Below are 21,463 nucleotides of genomic sequence, written 5' to 3'. Positions count from 1 at the left end.
TGTATTTATGAGTGTGGAGTGCATGGAGCTCCCATTTTACAATACTTGTTCCATACATCCATTTTACTTGACAGAAGACATGACTGGTGGGCTAGTTTATTCTTGCAATTGATGAATGGGAGGATATTCCAATAATGATCTTCTTGAAAAAATATTCCTTTATCTTTTTGACTTCTCTAGGGCTCTCCAAGCTAGTTGGTGCAGCCAGACAAAATAGGCATGGAAAAAAAAATGATTCAGACAGAATTCACACACTATCTAAGTAGTTGTGTTTCTCCTTTAAAATCAGACTTAAACCGCAATCATCACCGGACATGAAAAAGGAAATGAATCTGATATTTTCTTTCAGCATCCTGTGCAGATTTGATTTAGGAAAGTTGTTCCCCCAGTGGATAAAAATACTCTGTTTCACCCACGAAAGCAAAGGATTGAAAGGAATAAAAAAATATGTTGGAATTTTTCTGAAAACAAAGACTCAGTGATTGCATGTTGCTGTCATGTTACAGAAAGAAAAACAACCAAATCCTGACAAGGAACTGTTATAAAAGAGTAGCTCCGTAGTGTAGTAGGTTATGCATTTGCCTAAAAAGCAAAAGCTCCCAAGTTCAGCCTCAGGAGAAAACATAAATCCCTTTGGGACTGTGTCAGGAAGGGCATCTGGGTTGCTGCAATTATTTTAAACTAAAAACCACAGAGCTATGTACAAATACTTCCATCAGCCCATTTTGTCAAGTGGACTGTGACTATACTAACTGACATCGGGTGAGATTGAGAGGTAGGACACAGGTTATGGCAGGTGACAGGTTGTGTACATCACAGGGGTACCAGAGAGGCAGACAACAACGCTCACATTCACTTACAAATGCTGATAACTGTCTTTGGACAGTGGGAGGTAGTCGGAGCACCCAGAGGAAATCACTTGTAAATCAAGAAGTAAACTCTAAAAAATGTAACCTAATTTTACATTTTACTTACACAGTCACGTTTCCTTTTCATTACATTTTTATATTGATTTGATTTCCATTAGCATACTGATTAACTGTGTTTTAATAAAATAAAATGTCTCAGTGAGTATTTTATTTTTGTCTAAATTTCTTGTGTTTAACATGAAGTTCATAAAAGTGAAGGAAACAGATATTTTTTAAGTTATTTTAGTATTTTAAAGTAAAAATTGATTTCAGCCTTAAAATGGTGAATAAATATGGGATTTCGTTTAAAGTCGGATGCATTTTGCTGCAAAGAGGTTCCAGATAAAAACATTTTTTCAACAGTAACACAGACATTTTCTGTAAAATAACCTAATTATTACACGTCACCTTCAACATTACGCCATGCCTTACAGCACTCAGACAGTTCAAACTCCTTTTCAAGCTTGAATCTCTTAAAGGTTTTTGATAACGCTGCGGAACAACAACATCCGTAACGTCACTTCCGCTCACTGTCCGTCAAACATGGCGCTGCTTCTAAGGTCAGTTTATCTTTAGTGCATTACTTTCGGGCTCTGGGAAGCTTTTACTCCTTGTTCTTTGGGATATTGAGGCGCATAGAGAAAAAGTATAATAAACTAAATGCACGTTTGAGGTCGACGCACCTCGGTGTAACTTGTAGTCTCCATTTATTATCCTTGTTTACCGCAAGTGTGGTGGAAAGCCGCTAGCTTACTGTAGCTATCGTGCTAGCGTCAGATGTTCTTGGTTATCTGAGAGTGGACTTTGACAGGTAGTTTTAATAATAGACGTAAGCGGTTATTTGGCACCTTAACCTTCATATGACCGCTTGACAAATGCTTGATTCGCTGTTGATAATCTGAATTTGTTTGATTTAGGTTTGTGTTAAGTGATAATCGAACTGCACCGTTACAGTGTCGTAACTCTACCCAGGTCAAATGATTGTCAGGCTTTGTCTAAATTACCTTAAATGTGAAACAGATCTTTGTTTAGTAGAAGTGAACCTATTACCCTTTAGAGTTTGTTTAACAGACACTTCTCATCTGTTCTCTTCTCGCTAGATCTGGAGTTGAGACTTGGCTTTACTTATTGCTGGATTTTCCCAACGAATATGCAAAATTTATGACCATAACTGTTTATAGAACTATAAAAATACAACAACGAACTACAAATCATTCTCTCTTAAGCATTTTTTATTGACAGTTTTACAGTATGAATAATAGCGAAGCTCAAACCTTCTTTTTGTGTCCTATTTTTTTGTATGTGTTATTGTTCTTTTTTATGTTAATTTGTTGACTTGTTGCCCTTTGTTCCTATTTAGCTCTGTTTACTTATTGAAAAATCTTCATCTTTACAACATATCTTTCTCATGGTGCTGCTGGTTTACTCTGAAGTAAACCAGGATTCAAATCTAAACCTGTTTTTTTTTAAATGTCTTTAGGACGTTGGGACGTCAGAGTGTCTGTCTCTCCAAACCCCAGTACAGTGTCTTGTACAGACAGTGAGTTCTGTGCTTGTTTGTTAGTGCTTATAAATGCACACATAGATGCTACTGCAAACTTGTTTTCTGTAACCACCCCCTTTTCTCTCCTCTTCAGTGTGGCTCCAATGGGATCCACAGCCAAGGAGGAGATGAACAAGTTTTGGGACAAAAATTCCAGATTAAACCGACCCATGTCTCCCCATGTCACCATCTACAAGTATGTACTGCATACCTTCTGGTGTCTACTCAGTGTTGTTCAGACGTGACTCAGTTAAAGTAAAAATCATTTGCTCCATTTGTTTTATGTTTTCAGAGACACCTCAAATCTGCAGCAACACGTTTTCTGAGCTGCAAATATTGTTACTTTTAAAATCATTTTTTCTGATTGTGCAGGTTTTTCATTCTTTCGAAGCTAATAAAACAGCAGGGCAACCCACAAAGACCTGAGATTTAGTGCAATAAGCACCTTATAATGTACTGTCACCAAGTTATTGCAATCCTAACGCCTGCAGCAAAGAACCCCTTTTTTGTTCAGTATATGTCGGTATATGTAATTTCTCACTAGCCTACCCTCCTGTTTCAGCTGCCTTTTTTTTTACTTTAATATTTTTCTGTCATTTGGGATCATTGTGATGACTCAGGGCACCTTTTTTTTCACACTGTCAACAATCTTCAGCTTCTCCAATCTGTAATCCAGTAATTTAAGTCATACTCTTTCACCGGGTTTAGCCTGTTCTGTACTAGAGCATTAGCTTATTCTTATTTATGCATGCAAACTTTTCATGTGCATCCATCACTGGCACAAAATCAAAGTTCCATGATTAAAATGTAGAATTGCAGTGTTGTTACTTGTAAATCAAAGCCTCATTCATCATAAAACTGTTTTAAAGATTTAAAATAATCATTAGTTGAGGCCTGTATGTGTGAAAGCTAAATGTGCTCTGGTTTTTGGGGGGTTTTTTGCGTCTCAGGTGGTCTGTCCCCATGATGATGTCCATCACGCACAGAGGAACTGGAATTGGGCTCAGTGGAGGTAACACATCTGTTTTTTCCATCCAAAATTAAAGTTAAAGCAAGTAAATGATTTAGTTTTGCCCTTGAAGTACCAGTTGTGAAAGAAGCTATACAGCCACTGTCAGCTTTTAAGTGACCTTGGAAATGTCTTCAGGGCATTGTAGTCTGTCACTATTGATTTTTACTAAGAGCATTTACTGGAATTACAAAACACAAGTTGTTCAATACAATTAAACCTAACATGTGAAAATTAACACTAGATGGCTAACAGCTTTCAGTCATTCGCCTGGAGTAAAAACACGTGTCATTGTGGTATTGTATATCAGGGCTGCTGACCTTCATGGAACATGCTGTAAAAGCTGAATCAGCTTTGTTTATGTGTTAATTGGCTCGATAAGGGCCAAACTCAACAGCCAGGCTACCTCTCGGACATTAAGTGCCACTTACTGTCTCTCAGCTTTCTATTAGAATCACATGAGTAATCACGTGCCTGAAATCAACTTCGATTCACAGTGAGGGAAGTAAATCTGTCACCAACTGACAGGAAGCCATATCAGTTCATCTAAACATAACAGTCAGTGTTTAACATTTAGTTTTCAATGGAGCTTTCTGTATGTATATAAATATTTTAAAGAATGTCTTTTCTCACACGGAGTTGTTTAGTTTATATTCTTTATCATCCAGGCAATACAGAAATAGAAGCTTTAAATTAGCCATTGTGTTCAGTGCATTGTAGCAGGCAGCCCAAGAAGCGCTTGTTTGATCCAGATCCATTATTTGGCTGTCACTCCAGCAAGAGCAAAAAACAACAAAAAAGTATTTACATAACTGAGGCTTTCACATGTTGCAAAATTACTGGTGAGCTGGATCATGTGGTAAAGTGGCTTATGGAGAGAAAATGTTAGAAGCATGTGGAGCTTCTTTTTACATGTCTTAATTTCTTACTGATTATGAAAGGTGTGGTGGTCTCAGGATTTCTGTCTGTGTTTAGCTATCTCAGCATTTGCGGTGGCAGCGCTGGTTTTGCCAGGGAGCTACCCCTACTACCTGGATTTAATCCACTCACTGTCCATTGGTCCATTTCTCACTGGGCTGGCCAAATTCGGGATTGCCTTCCCAGTATCTTACCACACCTATAACGGCATCCGCCACTTGGTAAGATTTAATGATTTAATAATTCATTTTTTAAATTGCCTAATGATTTAACCGAGGAACTGCTTACCTTTTTCTTCCTCACACTAGAGTCTGTTTGAAATTCTTTGGTAGTTTTTCCATTTGCATGTTTTATGAGGTGTCTGGACTGCTTAGCTTAAGATTTTAAGAGGATACAGATTTTTGTTTTGCTTTTGTCATGTTTACTAATTTTACTAATTACATTTGCCAACATTTATAAACTGAGGTTGTTTTTATGTGCTTAATGTTCTTTTTATGATCTTCTTCTGTTTATTATTATCTAATCAGGGCTGGGATATGGGCAAAGGCTTCAAAATTCCAGAGGTCTACCGCACCGGCTACACAGTCATTGGTCTGTCCGTCATCACGTCAATAGCTCTGCTCATGATCTGAGCTCAGGACCAGATGTGATGAACAGAGCGAGTTAAAGTGAATGTGAACTGGATTTCACTGTGGGAGTTTTGTTTTGTGTATATGTACCGTGGCCTAATGCAGACTTATGTCATCAAAGTGTTCAATAAAGGATTATATTATTCTAAACTTAGAAATTATGTTTTGATGTTTCTTCCTTTGAATTAATTACACTTGGAGAGTCTTTGGGGTCAGCAAATGCAACAGCAGAGTGCAAGGTGCATGCAAATGTGACCCAGTTTATTTCACACTTGTTCTCAGTGTGAACAACAACCAGCGGCCAAAATTAGACATGTCCTACATGCCTTATGTAATTTGCCTAATTGTGCTGTGACGTCAAAATCATTAATCACTTTTCTTTGCCCTGAGTGCTCAGTCACCGCCAGTTCAACCAGTGTGTCTGCTGATGTTGTTTGTGCACAGAAAGGTGTGTTTGTGGGGTTTTTTAAAACTGTAGGCTGTCATTTATATTTTAACTTATCCAGGCTGCAGATGCTCAGATACATTTTTAACGGCAGGGAAGGGAGAGGCTGAAACGTAGAGGCAGCTCAGTGGTGGAAGCTGTGCATGTGAACAGGCTCCTCACCGGCAGCCTGCCTCGGGCCTTACCTCCAACTGAGCCGCACAGGAGATACACACTGCATCTCACCTGCTTTTGTCCTCCAGTGTGAATAAAGGCAAGCTGTGATGTAAAGTCAGATCCAACTCCCGCTTGTGCTGCATACAGTAACAAGTGCATACATATCAACAAAAAACAGGTAAATGTTCTGAGGTTAGCTGTAACAAAATTGGCTCATTAATTTGTAACCGATGCCTGGAGAAGAAATGTCTGTTAGGCAGAATGTCTTTTTGGTTTACTGATGAATATATATATTCTTGGGTGTTGTGTCATGCGTTTTGTCAGTCTGTTTCTAAAGGACACAGCAAAGTGTTTTTTCCAGTATTTGTAAAATTCAAGAGTTAATTCAGTGCTTTTGATGGTGTTGTAATCTCCACAGAGTCATATCAGCTCTGTTGCTGGACAGGCATCGCTATACCTAACCATTGTCAGCTCAATGTTACATCAACTCTTGCAAAATGCCTCTTTGTACATGAGTTTTTTGTCTGATTGCTGTTAATTTGGCATACACAGGATTCCCCACACAAAGTCCTATCCACACAACAGGCACATTTCCACCTGAGCTGCACATCCATTGGTCTGCAATTTTATTGTGATGGACGGGAAAATTGCTCAGGCTCTGCGGGATCCAAGACCGAATTTGTTTATAGACTGTTTGCACTAAACCCTGCGGAATTTCTTCTCATTTTTTGGGAGTAAAAAAAAAGAAATGGGGGGTAATAGAAGTATTGGCTGTTTCATTCCCCTACAAACAACAAGCACTCTGGCTCATAGTTGTTGATGCATTTCCAATGCACAATGTTCCATCTTTTAGTTTTGCTCTGATAACATCACCATAATGATATTTTGACGAGATAACTTGCACGAAACAAATGGGGGATGAAAAGCGGGAGTTCCCACTGTTTCTATGAGACATTAAGTCACTGATGATTATGCGGCGGCAGCACCCCCTACCGTTTGGCAAATTATTACACCACGGAGCTGCGGTCCTGATGCTGAGGGGTGGTGAGGATGCTGCACAGGGCTGGGAGGGGGAGTATAAACCCGGTTTTGATAGAAAAAACGGTGCCTCAGTCTCTGTGGCGCAATGGAATAGCGCGCTGGACTTCTAATCCAGAGGCTCCGGGTTCGAGTCCCGGCAGAGATGTGGATGTAAGGATCCGGCTGTAATTTTTTTCCTTTAATGAGAAGGGTTCGGAATAAAGCTTACATTTTTTTAAAATGTTCTTTGCAGATACGATGTGCATAACAGAGCTGCTCTGTACTGTCGACGACAAGGGTGGATGGGTGGAAAGAAGATGATTCATAGTCGTGTTTATTTTGCAGAAGCTCAAAAACAGTGCATCTGGCCTGGTAATTTCACAGGAAACTAGTCACCGCGCAAAGGTCATCTCATCTATGCAGATTTGAAATAGGGAAAAGGCGTGAAACCATAGCAGAACTTCACGGGGCTTCCTTCCCAGCTTTACTGTCCAGGCTGCGCGCTAAGTTATCACGCGAACACATTACTCCACGGTCTCACGCGCGCACGCTCACGGTTTCGGCACCTGGGGCTGTTCGCTCATTTAAACCAGAGCAAAAAGCTTTCCTGAAGCAGCGGCAGCAGCTAAACGTTTAAAGCCTTTTGCCGTCCTCGTAACAAGTGTTTAATGATGCCAGATGCCGCGTTTCCATCCTCCCATTCGGTTCAGAGACAGAGGGAGAGATAAAGGCTCCGGTTTACTTTGAACATAAATGACTCATAGTGCTAGAATTTTTTTTTTTGTATGCAGATTCTGTATTGAATTAAAGACCATAACTACATTGTACAGTGCGAGTGGAGAAGAAGAGTTGGTGGAAGTCATTGTGTATTTTTAAATTAAGGGAAATCAGGGTGGGGACCTTTCTGGAATCCTTTCAAGGATCCCTGAAGGTGGACTATTTCCATCTTTAAAACCCCCCAAATCTGGGAGCCCAGAGCTGATATTGTTATTTGCTTTCAGTGTGGGAAAGCAGCTGCTTGCTTGAAGATCTCTCAAACGCCACGACCCCCCCCCCCCCCCCCCCCCGCGCTCCCCGTGGTTTTTATAATTTTTTATTTATTTATTTATTCATTCTTTCATTCAACCCCACCTCCTCGGTTTCAGTTTGTTGCCACCACCACTGATTGGGCTGTCGTGCCATCCATGTTTAACCCCATCATGCCTCCCCACACACAAACCTAATCCGCCCGCAAACTAATCCTTAATCCTCTCTGGCAAGTTGAACAACCCCTCCTCCCTCTCTCCCTTCCACCCTTGGATCCTGATTCCCAAACGGGCCTGACGTCAAAAACGTCAAAACTACAAGGACTCTCCCCTTTAACGTTGCAAGCATATGCAAAACTCCCAAGGGTGTAGCCATTATGATGTAGAAACATTAATGGACTACTGCACAAACTGTGAAACGATAACGTCTCAGCAAAGTAGGACTTACAGTATTCTGGGAAAATAGGGAGGAAACGGAAGTCCCACAACTGCACAAGGCCAAGGACTCGGTTAAATCATTAGGCAACCATGGAAATTATCTAACCGATGGGAAATAGTAGTGGGCCTATCTGCAAGATATAAGTAATAGCTCCATAGCATCAATGATAAGAAACATTATACTCCACTGAGAACCGTGACAATCAGCTTCAGATGACCCGATATAAGATATGTAGGTCTGAATTCAGGAGAAGAATTTTGTACCTACTCTGTAGGCTATGGAAACTTTAGATAAAGCGAGCTTATGTACAACAGGGGATAATGAAATTCCATAAAGGCAGATAAGGTCAGATGACTCACTGTGGGATATTATAGCAACATTACGATGATTTTTCGCTATGGTAAGATCTTACTATCCGCTCCATCTCCTTCATGCTGCTCTCAGTCAGTAGGCCCCTGCTCTGGCCCTGTTATCCCGATGGTACGGGCCAAATCGTATTAAAATCCCCCCCCCTCCCTCCCTCCATCCCTCCCTCCCGTGTCCCCTCCCCTCCCGCTCGTCTTTCAGACAGTCTGTTTTTGCTGCAGTGAACGGTAGCCGTGGAGAGCGAGCTAGAGAGAGATAGAGATACAAAGACAGAGTGAGAGAGTGAGCGGAGGGGGAAAAAGCAAGAAAAACAAGGAGTCGGGAGAAGGAACAAGGAGAGAGAAAAAAGTCGATAAAAGCAGATTGAAAGAAGGCTCCGAGCAAGCGACTGCTGCGCATCAAAGGAGGGACCTTACTGGGGACCTTATTGGAGACCAGCATCAACAAAACCCGACTCCGGAGGCGGACTATACCGGTGTGTGTGCGTGTGGTTATTGCCGTGCAATGTTTCACAGTTTGTATTAATGTACAGGGTTAGGATGTAGCCTGTAGGGCGGACAGGAGACACCTGTCAGTGGTGACGCTTTTCCGTCTCCAGGAATGTGTCCGTGTGCGCACTGCGAGTCTGCCTTCTCTCTCTCTCTCTGTAATCCGTTATGCCTGCCCAGGGAGAGAAGTGTATAATCCCTGAGTGTTTCATAATTTACTCTAAATGTACGTTTTGTTGTCGGGCTGTCTGCGCTGTTCCCGACTCCTCTCCTCTTTTTTTTTCTTTCCGCGCTCTTTTGCAGAAAAAAAGATCGTAACTCGCGGGGTGTGCAGCAGCCACCTCTCTCCAGCCTTTTCAAGAGTCTCCCAAATTCTCAAGAGCACCAGATTTTTCTGCAAGCGCGGGAGAAGGACTGGTTTTCCGACCTGAGAACCAGTCCTCTGGTGCTCTCGCGGTCCGTCGCAGCAATGCAGGTAGCCATGCGCGAGCTGTTGTTGTTTTCATTATTGTTATTATTATTGTCATCATCTTTATTGGTTTCACTCTCCACGTTAAGCGTAAGCAAAGAACTTATGTTCTTCGCGCTCAGTTTCCGCGTTATTTCCCATGGATACACTTGGTCCAGTTTTGTTTTCGCTTCTCGCCATCACTCAACAGGAAGGGCTGGAGCAACAATAAACATAGACACCCCCCACCCCGTCTCTAGTCCCCAACATCCCTTTCCCATGACATGCCCCCCTTCCCCCACGTCCCCCCTCCGCCCCATTACTCCATCCCACCCCTTGTCCCCGCCCTAACCGCCCGCTCGTGCGTCCGTCCCGCAGCCAACGTTACAGCCCCGGTTCCCTCTCGGCGATGACAATGAGGGAGCCGTCCACAGATGGACCGAGGGCTCACCTCTGCGCAAGCTACTGCTATTTTAAGGAATCTGCGTGAGAGAAAGAGGAAGAGAAGGAGTGCGAGAGAGAGAGAGCGAGAACGAGTGCCAGAGAAGCTATTAAGCTCGACGGTCCGTCTCCGGTCTAGTGCAAAGCGCACCGTGTATTCTCAGCGGGCGGCAGGTGTATCTCTCCGCTGCTGCTGTGTCTTTCATTGTCTTTCCTCTTCTCCTTTTTTCTTTCACTGCCAATTGTGGGAATGTTGCTTAGCGTTATTTTTAATTAGAGTGAGTTAGTTGGAGCTCGAAAATGGCCCCAGAAACATTCGTTTTCCTTCTTTCCACATGCGCACAGCTTGTTAAAGTGGAATAAATTGACAGTAATATGAACACCAGCCCCCACCACCCCCATTCTTCTCGTCTCCCCTCATTAACACTTAAACATCGCCACCATCTCCGTCTACTCCTCTGTTTGGCTCTATCACCGCCCACTCTCTCCTTACTCCCACCTCCCTCAATCAGTCGTTGGTATAGTATGACACAACCAGATCGATGAATACCCATGGAGCAACGCGTGAGTAACGGGTGGGCCAAGCGTTTATTCAGCTGCAGCCAACCAGTGGCAGGGGATGCAATTAGTGGCCAGTTGGCCTTGCCTGCTTGTTTTCTTTATCTCACCATTGCTTTCCCTGCAGGTGACACTCCAGAGCTCCTCTGCCCTCCTGAGGATTCAGTGAGACAGGCGGATCTGTGTGCCCGAACATGGCCTTCCCATCAGCCCCCTTTGCATTATGGAGTGTCAGCTTATTGACAGTACTCTTCACAGCTGCGGTTCACAGCAATACTAGCTTTGGTAAGCACATCTCTCTCCCTCTGTATCTGTCTGCCTCTTACTGTCTCTCCCTGGGCCCCTGACCTCCCTGACCCTCTCTCTCTGTCTCTTGTGGTGGCCCTTATCTGTTTACTTGAGGCTTTTTCGTTGTTTCCTGTATTATGACAAGGGAATCAGAGCAGCGTTAATAAGCACATGGGACACTCCCACCTCCCCAGACCCCAGTGGAATTTCTGCTGTTGTTTTTTAGGAATGTGTGTGACTCGCACGTGGGTGTAGGGCTCAGCAATGCATTGCAGGTCCTTTGCCAGAGTAGCACACTTGCCCAGTAACTTTCTCTTCTTTTTCTCTCTCAGTGACATCTTAAATGACTTGCATAAGGTCGCTTAAGATGCAAAAACACAGGCAAACACTCATCATTAGCAGTCTTGGATGTTTACCTGCTTAGCATCTCTCTGTCTTTCTCATGAGTATACACTTGGAGATAAAGAGCGATTGTCTTGTGCTTTCTCAGGTAGGGGCAAAGCAGCGTGCAAATTCAACTCTTATACAGACATATGACAGTCCTTATGGCTGAAGCTCAAACTGCGATGAGCTGGGTGCGGCTCAAAGCGGATGGTAAGAGAGGATTTGATGAGAGAAGCACTTTGTAATGATATCATCCTTGCTGTGAGTGGCGAGAATATACAGACCGATGTGCTTTCCAATTACATAACACTCAAGTGACTGACTGCTGGTAATACAACCTTTAGAGGACGAGTTTTGCCAATGGTAAAATGGTGCGTCACCACTGGCCCTCAATCCACAGAAAATTGATTGACATAGGTAGAATCCTGTCGGCATGTTTCTCATTACACTTGGTATTTTTTTGCACAGAGTTTGACAAAGAACTGTAAGACAATATAGCAGGTAATAAGGCTCCTACTAGATGTTCCCTGATTTGCATTTCCAATATATATTCTCAGAGGCCCCTTGTATTCACTTATGCACACCCACACTATTTCACAAATCTGAATGCACCTGTGAATACACACTGCATGCATATGCATGGAGACATACACAGTATACGCCCATAAATATGCACGCACACGGACTACATTTACTGTACTTTGAATTTGTTTATCCACATCAGCTGTTTTTATTTTCTGTTGAAATAGGTATACTTGAGTTTCCGTGCATTTATGAATTCAATTTGGGGGAGCGAAGGATTGTCGGTGTGAGCTCACATTGGTCAGTGCGGTAGAAAGTGAGAAACAATATGGGTATGTCAAGAAGTTGGGATCAGGCCGCTGTAATACAAATGCAAATGGAAGCATGTCAAAACCTTTAGAGTTGCTGAAGATGAGAAATGCACAAGCAATCACCTCAGACTGAGGCACTGATGATGAAACATCAATCTCCTGTCAGGATGCTGACCCCAACTGTGTAGTTCGTCACTGAAACCCAGGCGCTGGTTCGTTATTTGGGTCCGAAAATGATTTTGGCTCGCATTCACACGCATGTCACATTTGATTAAGGTGTGCCTGGAGGGAGATCTGACCATGCGTGACCAATTCTTGCTTTGGTCTCACCTAAGTGCTGTTTTACATTATCATGTCAGTCAAGGAGAGTAATTAAGCCTGGGACGTCTGATAGCATTTAGGAGATGAGAAAACACGTCAAAGAGCACAGCTGAGAGATGGGAAGCAACCGTGGAGTGCTGAGTTAACAATTTTGGCATCCATGTCTTTTTGTCAGTAATATGTGTCATCAAATAATGATCAAGTACTTGTATTAATTCCACAGAAACCAAATTAATAATATCACTGCAGTGAAATCAGTCAGAATCACTTGTCAAAAATGTTTGAAAATATATTTTTTGCACCATATAGAAATGCATTAATCAGAAGAAGACTGGATACTTTTTTATCAGTAGTATTGAAATTTGTCTTAGTGGCCTTGATGCAAGAAATAATGAAAACTTGTAGATTTTCCCACTGGCAAACAAGGAACCCAGCTTTTATTCAACACATACAACACCAAGGAACAATGCCAAAAAAAAATCAAGATACAGAAAAATAGATATATTCATAGGGATGGGTATCGAAAACCGGTTCTCAACAAGAACCGGTTTTCGATACCCATCCCTATGAATATATCTATTTTATCGAAAACCGGTTCTTGTTGAGAACCGGTTTTCGATACCCATCCCTATGAATATATCTATTTTATCGAAAACCGGTTCTTGTTGAGAACCGGTTCCCACTGTTTCAATTCCTTGGAATTGTTTGCCATTTTTGCAAACGATTCCCTTATCGATTCCAGTCGCCCCGAATGACGTCACCACGTTGCGGAGCGTCATTTACCTGGCAGGAAACATGGCGGCTCAAACGCTCAAAAGTTTGATTATACTTTACGAGAACGGATGACAACAGGGCAACTTGCAATACTTGCAAAGTAGATATTTCATTTAAGGGAGGAAACACTACGAATATGCAAAAGAATTTGCTCACAAAACACGCGATGACCTGAAATGAATGTCGTGTTTTTAATTCTGCTCCGGACTCGTGAATCTCAACCCAGCAGCAGCGGTAACGTTTGCACGTCCTCTCCCATTAATGCGGCAGGTAAATAATCAACTAACAGTGCATATTATGTTAGCGCGATCTGCCTTATTACAAAACCTGCCATTACTGTGCATTTAGGTGACCATGATGAGAGAGACAGAGTCTGGCTGGCTCAGATGCTGGCAGTTCTCGCTGCAGTTTACCGGTAGCGTCTCCTTTCAGGCCAGGATAGACGAATGTCACCGAGCAGTGACTAAGTTTGTGGTCAAAGGCTTGCACCTATTTGCCACAGCAGATGCCCCGATTTTCGGTAAGTGAATGTGTTTAATTGTAGGCAGGGACATTACTGGATATTCTTGTGTAATTGCTACAGAATAATTTATGTTATACTTTGTTATTGCTACAGAAGAATATTTATTTTATTATTTTACATTTACTATTTTTTTTCCTGGGGACCCTGTGACACCACATGGAAGAGCCATAGGCTGGATCTCTTAAGATCTCACTGTTGGGTTTGTAAGGCCATGTTACTCCTAAATTTCTATCTTGTTCAAAGAGAAGATATAAAACAAAGTTCTAAGCTAATTGACCTTAGCGTTCTCCTTTTTTAAAAAAAGAATCGATAAGAGAATCGATAAAGAATCGAATCGTTAAACAGAATCGAAACTGGAATCGGAATCGTGAAAATCTTATCAGTACCCATCCCTATATATTCATGAATAAATCTTGTGTTTGCTGCTTTTTTCTTGACATTTGAGTAATGTGGTAAGCAATGGTGTTGCAGTTATAGAGGGAAATGTAGTGCATAAGCCGCAAAGCACCAGCCCATCACTCACATCCGCTCCGATCTGTCTGAATGTTGTGACACAGCAGCAGAGCTGTTAGTAGAAGGTGGAGTAGGGTGGGGCAGACAGTCAGATAATGCCGTCATAATGGAGATCTCCATGCTAAGTGGCCTTGCAAGAGAAGGGTCTACTTAGCTTAAATAATTCAGTGTTATGTATCAGAGAGGAAAACGATTAGCTCAGCAAGTCAACGTTAAAGCAGATGAGCCATCAGAGTAGAACCGTCTATTATTGTTATACTCAGAGTCCACAGTGGATTAAAAATATGTTGACTGTTTGTCTCTTATCATCGGTCACAGAGGTACAATTAAGAAAAAAGAAATACTTTCCCAGGACATATGGGGTTGATCATGTATTATGATAGCGTTCATGATAGTTTAAACTCTTGATCAATCCTGGACTTCCAACTTCCATTTGATGTATGTCAAAGTCATGGAAAGGACAGCACTAACTCTGCTCTGGATTTATCTGTGACCGGGCATCCTTGGAGCATGTGAACGAATCAGGGAGACACTAATTGCATGCCATTTGACATATCCATTTCCACAGCTGGATGTGCAGCCATGCGCTGTAGATGGAAAGTGCCTCTCAGAAGGGCACAGATTAGGCATGCAATTGGCCGGCTGTGCCCTGGTTCTGTACCGCTGACCCAGTTGCCACAGGACTGCTGTGTAGTGTGAGGGTCCGTCTGCTGAAGCACTCAGTTGACAGCAAGTAGAACAGTGTGCTGCGACCTCCAATCAACCACCTGGCCCTCAACGCTATGGCAGCCTGATGGCAGTCTGATCTCAGACTCCAGTAGAGTGTTTGCATTCATGGCAGGAAACATGCCTAATAGTTTATTTACTTCAGCGAGTTCTGCTAGTCAGAAACACTGAATGAATCCCGATGCTTCCAGCTGAGGCTAGTAATGGATAAGGATTAAAGGACGGGAGCAGTGTGGACCAGTTGTTAGTGTGGTAAGATTTATAGGCGGGAGGGCTCTGCGTGTGTGTGTCTCTGCCAGTGGTTCACTTTATACTGCTACAGAATGGGTTCCTTTCCCCCAGGAGCAGCTCTTTCTCACTGGCTAAAAGCCCACTTCCTGTGTGTGTTGCTGTTGTTTGGTGTTGACTTCCTGTGTGCCAAGATGGGGGAACATTTGGCTAATACACAGTACGGCTAACACACAATAGCAGTAGGCGGCTTGGATGGGAGGCCTCTGCCTGTTAACAAGGCTGACTGATAAGCAGTGACTCATTAACAAGCCGAGGTACACAGAGCCTGGAGGAATTACCGCCTAGCCACTGTGACATTAATAAGAGGCCTAAGCTATTTTTCCATTTGGCTCCACTGGCATGGGGCTAAACCAGTGGTTTCCAATCGCAGTGCTGGCTATTTATTTCCTCCAGTGCTCTTCTATTAGTTTCAGCCACTGGTTACCTGGTCTGATTGGAGTGTGGGCTGATCAGTATTGTCAATATGGGCTGTAGCTAATGACATCTGCCGCTTCAATAGAAAAACCAGACAGCCCTCATTAGTTTTCTGCAGATTCATTCAGAAACATCTGGGGAGGAGCCCAATTAATTATTCTTATACTAATCATGCCAGTTAATTAGCAATATGTTTGTCTTTTAAGAGAAAAACGACAATGACATAATCTAGCACATATCCTAGATTTGAATCTGTGAAACTAAAGGAGATTGTGACACTATATGGATCCAATTAAGCATCTAAAATACACATGCTAAAACATGTAGTAAAGCTCCAGGAGACTGTCTGCTATCGGAATTTTAAATCTAAAGCCATATTACTTCTATTGTCTTGTGTGTTTATTCTTCTCTGATCCTTTAAGTGTTTTCTTGTCCAGATCAGTTTTCTGATTATAAATTGGACTCTGATTGGCTGGCATTAGTTTGAAACAGATTCACATCTGGCAGAAAACCAATTATTTCTCCTGTTCATCATGCCGATTAATTAGTGTGCTGTGGCTGATTGATTAAACTTCCAACAAAGCTCTAACCATGAGCACTAGAGCCCTCGGGAATGATTTGCATCACACATTGTGCATATTGCTGTTTCTTCATGTTATGCTCATACATCTCTCGACATGCTGAAACATTACACATGCGTAAGCGGCAGGAAGAGAAAGTCACAGTTCAACAAGGCAAAAGTGTTGATAAGTCATTTGTAGCTAAATTAAGCAGAATTAAAATGCAGTGGCGCGCCAGTATCCTCGGATGTTAGAAGTATTAACTGCACCCAAACAAGACTCCATTAGACCTCATCAATCTGAAGCAGATCTCATCCACCCAGGCTCTCTCAGGCAATGTGAGATTACATCAGAACAGATCAGTCTTGCATGCTGCCATCATAATAACAGCAAATGCCATTAAGAAACCAAAAGAAAGAAGTGCTCTTGAGATTTTGATGAGCGGCAACGCATTCGTCGCCCTCTCAGGTGCTTCTCAGAAGACACATCACTTTGCAGCAACTCAGGGTTGTGAAAAATAGGGGTCCCGCATTTACAGAGCAGCCAGCTTCAAAACCATCACCTCACAAACACATTACCGATTAAACAAACCTAACAACAACAACAGCGTCAGCCTTGAAATAAATTAATTTACCATGTTTCCACCAACAAGAGCCCGTATTGTGTTCAGCACTCATCTGGCTTTTCCTTTGATCAAGGCCCTCACGCTCATTCCCCCATCCCTACCTGCCTGCTTTTCTCATGTTATCTGCTGGAATTCTCTGGCGGGTATTTTAATTGATTGCTGCAGGGGTGGAAATCACCAATGGTGTCATTAACGCATGGGTGGTCAGACCAAGGGCTTCCTGGAAAGGTGTATCTGTTTGTTGAAGCACATCACTGTGCTGTGTGTAAACTCCAACTATGACCGGGTGCTGGAAGATTCGAGTGCATGGCTGTAAAGCGAAGCATTTGTATTGATTGACTCTGAGTGCTGAGGGTTCCCCCTGAGCGCAGGAGCTCCACCAATGAAAGAGCGGAGGTTGCTCTTATATATTGCCTCTTTTTGATGATGCCATCACTTCAGCTCGTGGTAGAGAGTGTGTCTGTGGGGGGATCTTATTACTGATACCACAACCATAAAGCCATTTCAATTCACCTGTGTGTTGTGTAGGGAACTCTACCTAGTTCTGCTGAGGATATCACTGTCCATTGACTGGATGGTGAGTCTTATTGAGCCTCTAATATAACTGTCAAATATAGAACCAGTGTAGGAAAAGGACTGTGAAGCAGTTCTCCAGATTAGTACTTAATGTAGTATAAACTCTCACGAGCATAAAGAGAATAAATCTGAAGTCTGACACTTTTGCTTTAGCGCTATTAAAGTGAATCAGCAGACAGAGTGACAAGGTCTTTGAATCTGTGTCCTTCATCAGCACATGCGGCAAAGTTTTTTTTAATAGCTTTACCATCGACTGGCTGATTATCAGTTCAACTGAGTGCCAGTTGGATCCTAAAATCTGATACAATTACTTTTTAGTGGTATATTATTGTGCCGGAGCAGAGTTGAATATTGCCTCCTATACACAGCATATTTTATTTATTGTTTTAGTTGGAAGTTTATTGTTTACAGAGATATGTTTTCTGCATTGAAACTATTGGACAGTATCATTATTAAAGTTTTTGCATTGTAACACAGCCACTGCTCAGTGGAATTCATTTATGGTTCCACTGCACTGCTGCACTCCTTATGCCTCCCAATCCTTCTATATATACTGCAGATCTGCTATTGAAATTCATTCTGTATTATTTAAATGCCCTTTGAATTAATGCACTACCTGGCATTTAGTGTATGTGTTTTCATCATTTATGGCTGCATTGTAATTGGATCAAATATTTTAATGCAGCCAATGCAAAGCGGGGGTGTCATTTGGGGAGGTTGCTTTGTCAACAAGAACAGCCATGACGGGCATAGGATCATTAGACATGATACTATAGAGCCTGGATTTACTTTTCATTGAAGTGGAAAAGGTCGTCTTTTACGAGTCTTTCCTGGAAGGCAACAAAAATGATGACGAGGGATTTTTACTGCAGTTTGCAACTACTGTAAAGGCTAGGGGAAAAAGGGGATAGGAGTGAGAAACTGATGGGATCTGAGTGTGGTACTGTATTGTACCACTGTAGGTGTCTTTGGAGAGGCTGAAGGAATGGCAAACTCTGGAGAAGTTTTGACTTTTCTGCAGCGGTTGCAGGATGCGAATATACACTTTATTTACTCCTGGCTAAGGTTTGATCATCTCTGTGGGTGGTGTGGAGGACTTGATAGCGTTAAGATCGTGCCATGTATTTACTCTCTGTAAAGCCATGTTTTTTTCTGAGTTACAGAGATCCAAAGAAATTGAATTTTAATACAAGGTGTAAATTATGCAAGAGTGCTAAATGTTTTAAAAGAAAGAGGAAGTAAATTGTCTTTTTGTTTAGTTTCCTCTGTGTTCATGCACCTCATTTCAAGTTCTTTTAAAGTGTTTTTGGTTTATTGTTATTGTTCTTCTCCTTCAATGTCACAACCTAGACAGGTACTCGCCCGATACAGTGAATATTTTCATTGTTGGAACATTTTCATTGTACACAGCGATTGTGACCTAAATTAGTATCATTACACTTTTATGAGATTTGCTGCTCCCGTCTATTCTTGTCTTAAGTGGAGGAACTGAAGTCATCACTTTAAAGGAAAAAAAAAAAGCAGCAGTCTGCTGATGAGCATGAAAAAATCTTGTTTGCTTTATTCTGTCATCCTTGAGCTTTTAAAAAGTGCCACATCTATGTTTTCTATTAGGAACTCACGAAAGGAATATAATGCCTCGTTTTAAGCGGTAGATAAGGTCTTATGATCAGTGAGTCATTGTAATGCAAGTGCAGACTTTAAACTCACGGTGACCAGTCGAGAGGTCCAGGCTCGGCTTTTAATCTGGACCTGACCCTTTGCACCGATCGAGGTACGATGAACTCGTGATGAGTGGATGCGACTTTTAACGATGGGGCCATCACCACACGGTGTAACTCAGCATTACTGTGCCGGTTGAAGACAAAAGCACCAAATAGGCATCTCTAATCTCCCTGCTGAATGAATCCGAAACAAAGAGAGGAGGAACGCAGACATAGAAGCTTGGACACACATAGGATAAGCTGATTACCCAGGAAAGGAGGGAGGGCGAGGGAGACAGAGGGAGAAAGACAGAGGCATTCACGTGAACAAGAGAAAACCATACAGTAAGGGTGCATGACGGCAGGGAAATGGAGGAGGAGGGGTCGGGAGGGAGGAGGAAAAAAAAGTGAGCGCACTCTAATGATGGGGTGAACAGACCGGAGAGAAAATGAAAAGAAACAGTGTAGGGAGCGAGGGAGGGAGAAAGAACTCACAAGAGAAAAAAAAGGTGAACGCTTAAAAGGACGAGCCCTGGCGCGCTACACAGAGCATGCAATAGGAAAATGAAGGGAATGCATATTTGCCTCTGATATCCTTCTTAGCCATGCGACACAATCAAAAAACAGGACATTATGCTAATGCGAGACTGCTCAGCAATATAATTGCAACCTGACTCATTTCACCTGTCGCTATATATACAAACGGAATTACACCCAATCCAGGTGTACAGGCTAAATATACAGCTAATTAAAATTAATGAGATTTACTTAGAAAAGAATATGCTTCTTCTCTAAGCTGCTTATCCCTGCATGCGAATCGGCTACACACACTGACACACACACACACTCACCTTTGCCAGTTCTCTAAGATACACACACTTCATTTTGATTCACTCTCCTTCACTTCGCTTTCTCACCCTCTGCTAGGCAGACTGTTAAGAAACCCCAGTATGCTAGCACGCACGCACGCACGCACACACACACAAACACGCAGTCTATCTATCTGTCTTTCAGCCAGCTTTCCTCTCACGCAGACTTAAACATCCTCCTTGCTCAGTGAACATGAAGTTCTTGACTGTACGTTGCCACTCACACACATAGACATGAATAAACAACTGAATTTCTGGAGAAAAAAAAGTTGAAATTGTATTGAAAATGATTTGCAAGTCATTGTTTTTAGTTTTAGAAATCTCTTAAACCACTTTAGCTTAGCTTTTGGTGTTTTTGTTATGCAAACACAAATGCAACCTTCATGTATTCCTAACAGTGCTGTAGCGTGCTAGTGTTGCTCCTACATAATCATATTAATGATGCTCCACGACCATCATTACAACTGACAAATTATGTTGTTGTGATGTCAAAGCTTTGCAACTCAGGAACAAAAATAAATCACAACGCGTCCTGTAGTGGAAGACGTGTAGCACAATAAAGTCAATTTGAAGATGAGGGTCAAACACAGGATTTTACCCTTGAGAAACCCAAATTATATTAGACTTACATTATATTTTCATTTTTTATGCATTTTTCTTCTTTTGATAAAGTACCTACATGGCTAAGTTGAGGAAAAGATAGTAGCTTCTGTTAAAACAGAGCCTTTTGCAGTATTAACGCTGTATTAAAACTGTTTCTGATTGGCTTTCTGCCAGAAAGCCCTCTCTCATGTGCATGTCCTTCCCTGATGTGGGATAATATCGGATGATATCTGATTGTGCGAGTGACAAGATATCTGTGTAAACGAACTCTTGACCTAAAACGGGTTGCATAAACATTAATGAAATCTGAACACTAGTCATCAGCTCAACACTTTAAAGAAACATGATAAAGACAAGCGCATATGGTAATATTTACTTGTAATGTGATGGCCCAAGACACCAGCTCAAACCAATTATAAACAGGGTCTTAGAGGCAGCAATGCAAACCCACAAGCAGATGCTTGTGACCACACAAAAACACTTCCAGGAAAATGCACGTGTACATTTATGCATAAAGACATGAATAAGACACACACACACACACAAACATATATTCAAATGGAGCTTTGAAGGCACTCTGTTCTTTACTTAAACAAAAATACCCCTGTGAGCCAGGCTGTTGACTGCCAGATGAAAAATTGTGTTTCGCCGGGGAGCCCGCATACAGCATACATATATATACTCCCCGCACTGTGTTCCTCTTGTATATACACAGTGTAGGCGCTTGATATGTAACAGTTCCCAAATTGCTTATGCATATGTTTTTTCCCCATAAGGTGTTGTCCAACCGGCAATCTTCAATTCCGAGTGAGCAAAGTGCTGAGTAATTAAATGGCTCTTCAAGTCATCTCTGAAGTAGTGTTGTAGGAGGACACTGGGAAAATGACACAGAGCAAATTAATCACGCACTTTATTAACAGACTTAGGTTTCAGCGGAACATTGCTGTCTCCACCGCAGCGAGTTGCACCACTTGGCACAAAACCAACTTATGTCTCACCCGACCCTGAGCACATTCACCCTAACACGTACAGTAGGTCACACATGCACTCACACACTCATCTGAGTA

General features: G+C 42.1%; 2 protein-coding genes and 1 non-coding gene across 4 annotated transcripts in view; all 3 read left to right on the top strand.

Annotated features, from left to right (window-relative positions):
• The first annotated feature begins 1,393 nt into the window (after positions 1-1,393).
• sdhc (succinate dehydrogenase complex, subunit C, integral membrane protein) lies at positions 1,394-5,165 on the top strand. The gene is made up of 6 exons (XM_084913345.1): positions 1,394-1,468; positions 2,389-2,448; positions 2,546-2,647; positions 3,402-3,463; positions 4,436-4,599; positions 4,906-5,165. The coding sequence occupies exons 1-6, from the start codon at positions 1,452-1,454 to the stop codon at positions 5,008-5,010; spliced, it is 510 nt and encodes a 169-aa protein (XP_084769471.1). The 5' UTR covers positions 1,394-1,451; the 3' UTR covers positions 5,011-5,165.
• Positions 5,166-6,720: 1,555 nt separating this feature from the next.
• Positions 6,721-6,794, top strand: trnar-ucu (transfer RNA arginine (anticodon UCU)). Its single transcript has one exon. It is a non-coding gene; the product is annotated as a tRNA-Arg (tRNA).
• Positions 6,795-8,640: 1,846 nt separating this feature from the next.
• cadm3 (cell adhesion molecule 3) overlaps positions 8,641-21,463 on the top strand; it is a 105,017-nt gene continuing 92,194 nt past the window's right edge. Inside the window, exons 1-2 of one of the 2 annotated variants that reach the window (XM_084911219.1) lie at positions 8,641-8,933; positions 10,521-10,678. In XM_084911219.1, the coding sequence (XP_084767345.1) occupies positions 10,588-10,678 (91 nt within the window). In that variant the 5' untranslated portion in view covers positions 8,641-8,933; positions 10,521-10,587. The remainder of the gene's footprint in view (positions 8,934-10,520; positions 10,679-21,463) is intronic. The other variant, XM_084911220.1, reaches the window with a different exon arrangement.

Source organism: Perissodus microlepis, chromosome 18 (genome assembly GCF_051167445.1).
Source record: "Perissodus microlepis isolate ML-2025 ecotype Zambia chromosome 18, ASM5116744v1, whole genome shotgun sequence".
NCBI lineage: Eukaryota > Metazoa > Chordata > Actinopteri > Cichliformes > Cichlidae > Perissodus > Perissodus microlepis.
This window is presented reverse-complemented; position numbering and strand designations above follow the sequence as displayed.